The 11,046-nt window shown below is 39.9% G+C and overlaps 1 protein-coding gene and 1 long non-coding RNA gene across 2 annotated transcripts; both read left to right on the top strand.

The window, feature by feature from the left end:
* The first annotated feature begins 3,123 nt into the window (after positions 1 to 3,123).
* LOC128603384 (FAST kinase domain-containing protein 5, mitochondrial) lies at positions 3,124 to 6,484 on the top strand. The gene is made up of 2 exons (XM_053617766.1): positions 3,124 to 3,390; positions 3,880 to 6,484. Exon 2 carries the CDS (start codon positions 3,892 to 3,894, stop codon positions 6,334 to 6,336), a length of 2,445 nt encoding a protein of 814 aa, XP_053473741.1. The 5' UTR covers positions 3,124 to 3,390; positions 3,880 to 3,891; the 3' UTR covers positions 6,337 to 6,484.
* Positions 6,485 to 8,862: 2,378 nt separating this feature from the next.
* On the top strand, positions 8,863 to 11,046 carry LOC128603385 (uncharacterized). The gene is made up of 3 exons (XR_008385008.1): positions 8,863 to 9,745; positions 10,711 to 10,833; positions 11,010 to 11,046. It is a non-coding gene; the product is annotated as an uncharacterized LOC128603385 (long non-coding RNA).

The following is an 11,046-nucleotide window of genomic DNA, read 5'->3' as shown; positions in this document are numbered from 1 at the left end:
AACGACGCGCACGCTTTTTGAAATCCGATACAATACCAGTCCGATATCAGATCTGTGACCAATTATAAACGTGTTTCATTTGTAGTTATTCTTTCTACACTTAAGGTGGAAAAAATGACTGAGATTTGAGTCACGTGACTTTACAAAAATGTCAAATTTCTGTAAACATCACAAGTATTCAGGGGATATACACCGATCAGCCATAATATTGGATCCTACAGAAGAGCTTCTGTAGCACAAACTGCTGAAAAAGTTAACGCTGGCTCTGATAGAAAGGAGTCAGGACACACAGTGCATCACAGCTTGCTGCGTATGGAGCTACGTATCCGCAGACCGGTCAGAGAGACCATGCTGAGCCCTGTCCATCCATCCAGCGCCTACAATGGGCACGTGAGCATCAGAACTGGACCATGGAGTAATGGAAGAAAGTGGCCTGGTCTGATGAATCGAGTTTTCTTTTACATCATGTGGACGGTCGGGTGTGTGTGTGTGGCTTACGTGGCGAAGAGATGGCACCAGGATGCACTATGGGAAGAAGGCGAGCTGGTGGAGGCAGTGTGATGCTCTGCGCAATCTTCTGCTGGGAAACCTCGGGTCCTGGCGTTCATGTGGATGTTACTTTGGCACGTACCACCTACCTAAATATTGTTGCAGACCGAGTACACACCTTCATGGCAACGGTATTCCCTAATTGCACTGGCCTCACTGCGCCATGCCACACTGAAAAAATTGTTCAGGAACGGTTTGAGCAAGATGTCCAAATTCCTCAGATCTCAATCCAATGTAGGACGTGCTGGACAAACAAGTCCGATCCATGGAGGCCCCACTTCGCAACTTACAGGACGTAAAGGATCTGCTGCTAACGTCTTGGTGCCAGACACCACAGCACACCTTCAGAGGTCTTGTGGAGTCCGTGTCTCGACGGCTCAGAGCTGTTTTGGCGGCACAAGGTGCAGGTGGTTTTAATGTTATGGCTGATCGGTGTAAACTGTAATAAGAATTTTCTACAACGTATTATCAGCACATGCCTAATACTAATTCAATCTTAAAAACTACACTGCTGTAATACACAATTATAAACATACGATTTTATTTTTCTTATCATGTGACCAGATTTGTATTTATTTATTTATTTATTTATTTGTAGCTTTATGACACTAGGTGTTAAGCGAGACATAATCTAACAAAGCTTTAGATGGACACCACCCCTCTACTGTCTTTGGCCACATTTGCTGCTATGTAATTCTGTTGTGTCCTGCTGTGTTCTTGGTAGAGACAAAGGGGCAGTCGACTGCATGTAAATATCATTGTTATTTATGTGTACATATCTATTCTATCCAAATATACCGAGCTATTGCGTGTGAATACTTTTGTGAATTAATGAGACTGACATGTCAGCTTTTATTTTTCAAACTATCGATATAGGAATATAATATAATATATTAAAATCTTTACCAAAAAAAAATAAAATAATAATAATAATAATAAGTTCAATCGGCCATTACGTGTTATAAGAAGGGAAGACCATGAGAGCCCCTGATGTCTATTTTCCCCTCCGTCTCATATTTCTCGAAATGTTTGAAGGAAGGATCTGTTGAAACTGTCGCCACTGTTTTCATTCTGAGTTTTTTATGCTTCAGAAATCGTTTGGGGGGGACAAAAAATGATATCTTAGCAAATATGAATTCAATTAATAAAGATGTGAATAAAATTAATTAAGTATGAGGGTTTTTAAAAGTTTTTGTTTTCATCATAGGATCATAGAATGAAGTAAAGCGTGGGAGAAGGGTACGACATGAGATAGAGTGACACTTTAAATCACAAGTTTAATTCAGATCAACTCTTGGGCCGTGAGCTGCACCAACAAGGATTAGATTAAGCAGAGATTTGTTTTATTTGACTTTTTCTTTCATTTGTGTTGTACCGCTTAATTTGAATCATGGCTTAACAATTCAGCGATTAAAACCTCTCATTAAAACTCTGACCTGGGATTAATTCTTTGTACAGCTAAGATTGTATCCTGTTTCTGAAGTTTGGCTTTTTGTAGCCATAAAGGAGAAAATCCAGCATGCTCATGAAATCTCACTTTTTACACACACACACACACACACACACACACTGTATGCAATATATACAACATAATATATACTGTATATAATTATATTCAGCACATGGATGTATCCTCTAGAGTACAGAATGACCATAATGCACTTTGCCATTTGTAGGAAATAAGGACTAGGACACTATTTTAGGACTCAGTGTCCACTGATTGTCCACCAGGATTTACCTAAAATAAGTAATAACAATGTAAGCACCAATGTTACTCAACAACGAGATTAATTATTATGAATAATTTTCTCCCCCTTACTAGCAAAACAGAATTTTCTGAGGGAGAATTTTACTTTCTTTAATCCAGCATCTGGCAGAAATTTGTTTCTGATTTTTCACATTTTGTTACATTAGAATCTAATAACAATTTTAATTCAATAAATAGGCAAATATTATTGTACATATTGAAATAATGTGCCTAATGTTTAAACGGTTGGATTATGTTCAGATGAAACAGTTCAGACGCAAGATTATATTATATATAGACTGTTTGATTATTAAACACACTAATGCAAACAACAAAATAACAATAATAATAATAATAATAAAATAATAATGCTTATTATTATTATTGTTATTATTATTATTATTATTATTATTATTATTACATCACCACATACTGTCCATAAATAAATAAATAAATAATAATAATAATAATGATGCTTATTATTATTATTATTATTATTAATCTGACATCACTACATACTATATCCAGTAATAAACACATTTTTAAAAAATGCTTATTATTATTATTATTATTATTATTATTAATCTGACATCACCACATACTATATCCAGAAATAAATAAATAAATAAATAATAATGTTTATTATTATTAATCTGACATCAACATACTATATCCAGAAATAAATAAATAAATAAATAAACAAACAAACAAACAAATAAATAATAATAATATATTGTTGTTGCTTTGTTATTTTTATTATTATTATTATATAGTATGTGGTGACATCGGATTAGTATTATCGTTTAAACGCTTTTATGATATTTGTAGTCAGTTGTTGATCCATATTATGCATATTATGCAGTATCTATGCCACACACTGGGCCAAGTACATATCTCAGTTTAAAAAAAAACAGTTGATGAAAATGTACTTCCTACACTATCTTTTTGTCCAAAATGAGCCACCGTATCACGTGACCCGTGACGTCTAGGCTCACTCATGGCGGCGCACATGTAGCCCGAGCTGACCGCGTCTAAAATGTGATTTGTGTTCTTCTGTGTGTAAATACTTTAACAGATTGAGACATACATGCTTTGTAAGTATGTTTATATCAACATGTTTAGGATCTTTAGCAGAATGAATGATGACACGGCAATAGATATAGCTTGATAGCTGTAAGCAGGAGCCACTGGGCTAAAACGTGACATGTAAGGTTAACTGACATCTAAACGTCTTGATGTGAAAATGTGGTTTAGGATTAATCAGGCAGCAGGCTGGATTTCATTTCTAGATGGCAAATGCAATAGCTGTGCTTTGATGCAAAATGAGAACTTCATTCTTATTATGAATCAACCCCAAAGACTGTTAAAGATTAAAGAAATTAAAATAAACGTGTCCTTTAGCTTTTTTTTTTTTTTTTTTTTTTTTTTGAGGAAGAAGAAGACAGGGATATGTAGATTATTGTGTCTTTAATTACATTCTAAAATCCGGTTGAGTCTGGTAAGGTTAGACAAATGAAGATTGGTTTAGATTCAAAACCTAATCTGAATTATTCAACCATTTATGAACCATTTGTTCCCTTTAGCTCATCTGTTGGATGTCTGCAAGGGCACTGTGGCGTCAAGCAGCTACGCTGCGTGTGTTCGCCCAATCAATATGCTGGCCAGCGTACAGAGTTCAGTATCTCTCGTCCGAGTGGAAAAATGGGAAAGTCCAGAAAGAGAAAAAGAGCCAAACAGTGGAGCAGCGACGGGGTGCAGAAACCGGCGAGGGCTGCTCGCTGGTGTACAATCCCGCTGCTTATTACCAATCCAGAGCAGAGCACTCTGCCGTCCAGAGAGGTCCGGTGAGAGAAGAGGAAACCTCTCAGCCCGTCCCAGGTGCTGGGTTCAGACAGCAGAGTAATCACTATATGATCGGTTCCTCGCGCCACTTATCCATCTCTAAAAACGCCCAGCTTGGTTTAGCTTTTAATAGAGAAGTAGCTGACAAAGGGAGTACATCTGATCATCCTAAAGATGACGTCTCTACGTATATAAAAAGGGACACGCGGGCCTTTCAGAGATGTAGGCCTGAGTACAGCATGATGACCTATGACGTGTACCAGCGTCCACCTGCTATTCAGATAAAAGATGGCTTGTTACTGCTTCATAAAGCTGCCTTGATGAAAAACATTGACGCCTCGAATGTAGCTCATTTTATTTGCGAACTCGGCCGCTTGGAACCCGAACAGACCGTGGTGGTCAGGGGCAACATGCGGTTCTCCATGCTGCTGCGTTACAGCGTGGAGAACCTGCAAAACTTCACACATCTGCAGCTGATTGAAGTTTTGCGTGCCTTCGTGAGACTGGGATTGTCCCATCACCACAGCGTACTGGAATTGTACGAAGCCGAATTCAGCTGCCGGACCAGTGAGATGGAGCTGCACCAGCTTCTGCTCGTGGCTGACCTGTGGCGATGCCTCGGCCGGTCAGTCCCGCAGTATGTGGCCAAATTGTGTGACTGCATTAGCAAGCATTTGAACCAGATGGGTCCACCAGAGCTGGTCCAGTTTGTTTATGTACTTGGAGAAAGCAGACAGTGCCCTGAATTTGTTCTCCAGTGTCTAGAAGGCATTATAATGAGGCATCTAGAAGAGCTGAAGGGTGAAGAAGTGGGTGCTGTTTGCTTGGGTCTGTTTAAAACTCAGAACTCACTCTCAGTGGGAGCATTGCGCAGACTTGTGGACCGAGCATGTGTTGTAGTTAAGGAAATGAGTGACTTTGGCATCGTGAATGTGATGAAGCTAATGAGATTCAGCCATCTGGACCACCTCCACTGGTTGGAGACGCTTAGCTCGGAAGTGCCTCGCCGTGCTCCGCAGATGGCCGTCCAGGGCTTAATGCACATCGCTTTGACCTGCTCTGCACTGCACTACCGTGATGATGGTGTTCTCCTGGCTGTAGCAAAACACCTACCCCATTTACCTTCTCAATACAGGAGCAAAGATGCTGCTAAGCTTCTGTGGGCGTTTGGCAACCTGGGCATCCTTCCCAGCCAGTGCCCAAGCTTTCACCCTCGCCTCACAGAAACCCTGCGAGACCGAGAGTCAGAATTCCGTAGCTACCCTGAACACCTCCTAACAGCCCTTCTAGGCTTGGCGTTTGTGGGTCAGTTCCCACATGACTTACTGAGTTTGGCTTTAAGCCCAGAATTCACAAACCAAGTCACAGGATTAATAGATTTGAAGAAGGATCTCTTCACTTTGGATGGGACGGTGGCGATTGAGCTGCCTGGCTGGACCGGGCCACGGATGAACCCCACAATCCAGGAGGAGGTGACTAAAAAGCTATGGGACTTTGCCCAGTCTGAATTGTGTCAGAAACCAGAGGTTCTTGAGGCAGAGGCTGTTCTCCAGGAGCTGCTGGGAGGAAAGTTATTCGTGCACAAGCGAATGATCCTACCACATATGCGCTCTATCGACCTCGAAGTGCACATGGATCCCAGTGGAAATCCTCTACCAGTTGCATCTGAGACCTATCAAAGCCACTATAATCCAGACAAGGGATCTGTTTGGCCTCTGGACTGGAAAGAAATGCACACAGGAGTGACCCTGACGGATGATTTGTTGGTACAGTTGACCAGTGGCAAAAAACCAGCCGTGTCAACAACTATGTCCAGCCAGCAACCAATTCTACGTCCTGTAGAGGTCTCCACCAAAAGAGAAAGTATTCTGAGCATAGGAGTTGACCTGACTGACGATCTCTTGAACGCTATAACAAAACGACCGGCGTATTCTTCCATCCACGGACACGCTACATCAGCGTCGGCTATTGTTCGGCTCGCGGTTCAAGTGACCAGTAGAAACCATTATTGTTACAGGACACAGCGGTTAACCGGGCTGTACGCGATGAAGAGGAGGCAGCTAGCCTTGGCAGGATATACAGTTGTGGAGCTGCCACATTGGGAATGGTTCCCACTGCTCCGACGCTCCCTCGCTGAGAGACTTGCTTACATACACTGCAAAATTTTTAGTAGTTTTGACTCCCGAAATAAGAAATGATTTAACTAATTCGTTGACTCAAGGTGTATTTGGTGATTATTTGTAAATGTGAACCACAATTTTTACTTGTGTGATTGTAATATATAAAAAGTGAAAATAAAATAATAGTGTATAGACTACTAAACCTGGCAAAATAAAAGAAATAATATCCTGACCAATATTTTAGTTTCTTTCCCTCTCATTTTGTTTTTTGGAAGGGGGCAAAATGAGTGGTAACAACCTCTAACAAATGAATAGAACAGGAATATCCAAGGACAGAAATCTCATTAACACTAACTACGTTTACACGGACAGCAATAATCTAATTATTGACCTTATTCTGAATAAGACCGTATTGTGATTAAGGTGTTTACATGAGATACTTTTAGAATATTCCTTTCATGTTCAGGTTTTACATGTTACATAGATGGATTAACGGCACACGTCATTACGTCCCCGCGTCACGCCGTCCGACGTTCCCTCCAGAATTTCACGTATCGACATACAGTCGGTCTTCGTTATGGAACTGTGTACAGTTTCGGGTGTTTCATTTTACGAAAGCTTCAAGTGCGGTTAATTATTTGTCGTGCTGTACGTGCAAATTGACGACTGCTTGAAGCCGTGGGCTGCGTCCCAAACCGCGTACTCACTTACTATATAGTATCTGAAATACATGTATCTTAAATACATGTTTGGGACGCCAGCCGTGCTCTCTTGTTTGCCGTCAAACGGTTGAGCGCTGCCGTGTGTGTGCGTGTCCTGTCGCAAAATGCGGTGAAAACTCCCACACGACGTTAATAGTGTGATTAAGGTGTGTACGTGTCTGTAACGCATGTCGATAATGCGACTAAAACAGGAATACTCCACACGTCTTAATTTGATTTGTGTTTACTTCGAGTATGACTTTAATTGGATTAAGGTAATAAAGAATTGCTGTTTACATGCTAGTTTCTTAATCAGAGTCTCGTCTCAATCGGGTTAATATCGGATTATTGTCGTCTATGTAAACGTACTGACAGTCGTTTGGTGACCAGAAGAGTCACTTAAACAATTTGTTTGGCGCCATCAGTTGGTCAGAAGAAAAGATAAATAACGGGTTATATCTTTCCCAGGGATGTGGGGGAGACTTTTAAAAAAAAATGTAAATAATTATTTATTTCACCACTTAGGCTACTGATGGTAATACGAAGGAGGAGTGGAGTACGAGTGTATTCAGTGCCACTTCTCAGACGCAAAGGGCTTTCTGATCTTTCTCCTGATCATAGTAATGACAGTTGGGGTGGGTGGTTGATGGTTTTTAACGGTCGCTGCTCGTGCGGTTTAAAATTTAATTTAAAAAAAAAAAAAAAATGGTCCCACGCGGATGCGCGTGCATGGCTTTGATCCTCGCTGCTGGATCGTCAGTCATCCTAAACGGTAAGTCCCCTAAACGGACATAAAGTGCACTAGTTCTGGTGCTGTGAATAAACCTTACCCGTTGTGGAGAATATCAGCAAGGTGTGCTTTAAGGGCAGGTTTTTAAAATTAAGATTTTTTTTTAAAACTTGAACGCTTTCTTTTGCACGTCACTGGAGTCGTATCTTTAAAGTTATGCATTCTCTGGCATACATTTTACCTAGAAAACCTCACGAATAAAACTTCTTTAAGGTATAAACGAGGTTCTTAAGGTCTAATGATGTTTAAATGAGTCTAAGTTAACTACATCCTATACACACCAAAGGTACAGAAGACACTTGATGGTGTTTAGTAGCGTAGCACCCCCCCCCCCCCCAACAGTAGCAACTTATTTGTAGTTATTTACCGGGTTGATTTTATCATGTTTTTTTTTTTCTCTCTCTCCATGATTTACAGCCATATTCATGAATTTATAGTTGATTTCTTCATTTCATTAACATGCAGCATACTTACTGTGAAGACTTTGGTTAATCTTTATCTTCGTTCTGAATGCAACCTGTAAAATCTTAACTACACACTTGTGTAAAAGTATATCAAAGCTTGCATCCCCATAGGGCAGAATTAAGAACGTGATTTATAGCAACTAGACATTTAGTTTCCAGACTAGTAACAAAATGCGAAGCTATTAATAGTAAAAAGTAAAATATCGGTCAATGTTTGCATTTCTTTAAATGTGAAATTAGTCATGATAGGGATATTAATATCCTCACATAACTTATGTCTTTTGAAAATCATCCTTCGGTCATGACGAAACACCTTCTCAAACTATTTTCCTGTTTATTTGGCTGTAGGTTTTGGATTGTTTAATGTTGCACACATATTGTATGTCTGTGAAGTTAGTTCATGTCACCACAGGATTACTGTTACCACCCCGCTGATTATTTTCCAACAACAGCATGTCCTGAAGTGATTAATTCCTCTCCTTAATGAACAACGCATTCTTTTTATCCCTTTCGAGTTATAGTTAATATTGTGGAAACCAGTTAGCTCCTCTTAGCACTTTATGTTATAGCAGCTATAAACAGTTGTTTCTTAACCAGTCACTCTATTGCAAAGCCCAAACTCCTGTCCTGAAGACTTTCCTGTGTCGGAAAATCCTAATGTTGGCAAAATAAATAAACCGAAAACGGTGAAGGGTTAAGCATTTATTTAATACACACAGCCAGGATAATAGAAATTCCTTCGTACGTGCTTAGAGATTTCAACATTGCTTTCAAACATTGTTTAGGATCGTTCTTTTTGTTACTGAAAATCTTGGAATTCTGATTTTTTTTCTTTTCTTTTTTTTCATTTAAATGCAATGGTGGATGCAAATGTTTGGACTGAACGATGCCAGAAGTTCCCTAACGCGTGTTCTTTTTATGTTACGTCATTGTGATGTTGTCTTACTATCGTTACTACATTCTCAGAGTGCATCGAACTCAATGGAATATCTTATAATGGGGTGAAACGGATCAGTTCCTCTGGACAGAGCTGCTTAAACTGGTTAGATATAAGCAACACGTACAACCTGAGCATTGACTTGAACGCTGACCCAGGTAAATTACTTTTTTTTAAAAAACAAAAAAAACCAAACAATTTTACAATTCATTTGTGCACTAATGTAACGTGAATCATTACCTGAATCTTTAAAAACTAGACTAGAGAACTTGCTGGTGTTTTTTGAGGTTGAGCAAATACTATTTCACTGCACAGTACCTGAAGTCAACACACATGCATTTCAGCCTTGCCACGTGTGCAGCACCATTGTGTGTATGAAATGTGCTGTTGCACTTATATAGAGTGATAGTACCGGGAAGATCGGTATACAGGTGCGGAATATAAAACATACCGTTCATATCTGTCTCAGGAGAGTGGGATCACAGCTACTGCCACAACCCGGACGCCTCTGACGAGCCGTGGTGTTTTGTAGCTTCGGAGGAAGAGGGTATTGAGAGGCAAGACTGCGTCTTAGAGACGTGCCAAGGTATACAAGGTATGCAGGTGCACAGACAGGACTCGGTAAACCTCAGCTGAGTGTTAGTCTTCTGCAACATGCAGGACGGCAACAGTCCGGAGAGAAATAAATGAAGCAAATAATTCTTCGGTAAAATGATTCGTCTGCTGAATAACCTTGAATTTTCGTATCACGATACGTTATATACATGTAAGTGGAACGATATTTAACGTTTGCTTAAAACAGTAGCGCCGCATTTAAAAACCAATGTTAAAAGCTATGGTTGGAATTTTTGGTTTCTAGCTCGGTATGAAAGATTCGCATAAGTTTGTGAAGGTAAATTCATTCCGCTTATGGAGAATTTAGATCTAAATGCCTCTGGGCATTTTTCCTATTTTGTTGCCGTACAATCTGGAATTACAATGGATTTTTCGGGGGCGGGGTTTGTATCATTTGATTTACACAGCATGCCTACAACTTTAAAGATGCAAGATATTTATTATTGTAAAACAAACAAGAAATAAGAGCAAGGAAAAAAGGAAGGGGAGGGGGAGGGGGTGAATACTTTTGCAAGGCACCGTACAAGACAAGTTGTTCCTGTTATCACTTACGTTGTTCTTTACAGAACGCTTTACTGTGACAACGATTATACATTTTAATTTGTTAGAAATAATTTGACTATGCAACATACACGTTAGTCCCATTGAGTTGGCAGTTGCTATAGAGACGATAACGTGTGCATTGATGTATAAGGCCGTGATTTGCAGCTGGACTATTGTCAGAGATGTTCTAGAAAATGAATCAACACTTTCAACTGTACTGTAGTATACATAATGATAACATTCACTTGCTGGAATTTTTTTTCCCAGCGTGTTCTTGGGTTAAGCCCCGGTTAACGCTAAAAGTACCAGGAACATGGCTCAAGCACTTGGTTTGGCCCACAGTAGAATGGGGACTAATGTGCACCAAGCCATTTTGATGTTGTATGTCTAACCGATTCACAGTACAGACGAAGCCACCAAATATCCGTCCAGTGCTTAGGGAGAGTGTTGCAGTGAAACTCGACCCTGGTGTGAACAGTAGACCGAACCTCAGACCCAAGAAGAAAAAAGACCCTGGAGCTTTTGGTATGTCTTCTCATTCTTTGATTAAAGTATATGCATGCATGCATACAGTACATCTAAGTGATATTATTGTGTTAAGTTATTTCAGGATCTCTACTTGTACTGTGCGATGTTTAGTGATTTTGTAGTAATTCACAGACCCTGCTGTTTTCTCCTCTCCTCTCAACTCTTCTCTTCAGGCTACACACTAACGGCCCTTCTCATGCTGATCATCAT

This window comes from Ictalurus furcatus, chromosome 28, assembly GCF_023375685.1.
Source record: "Ictalurus furcatus strain D&B chromosome 28, Billie_1.0, whole genome shotgun sequence".
In the NCBI taxonomy this organism is placed as follows: domain Eukaryota; kingdom Metazoa; phylum Chordata; class Actinopteri; order Siluriformes; family Ictaluridae; genus Ictalurus; species Ictalurus furcatus.
Note: the sequence above shows the minus strand (reverse complement) of the source record. Positions and strands in the feature narration are given on the sequence as shown.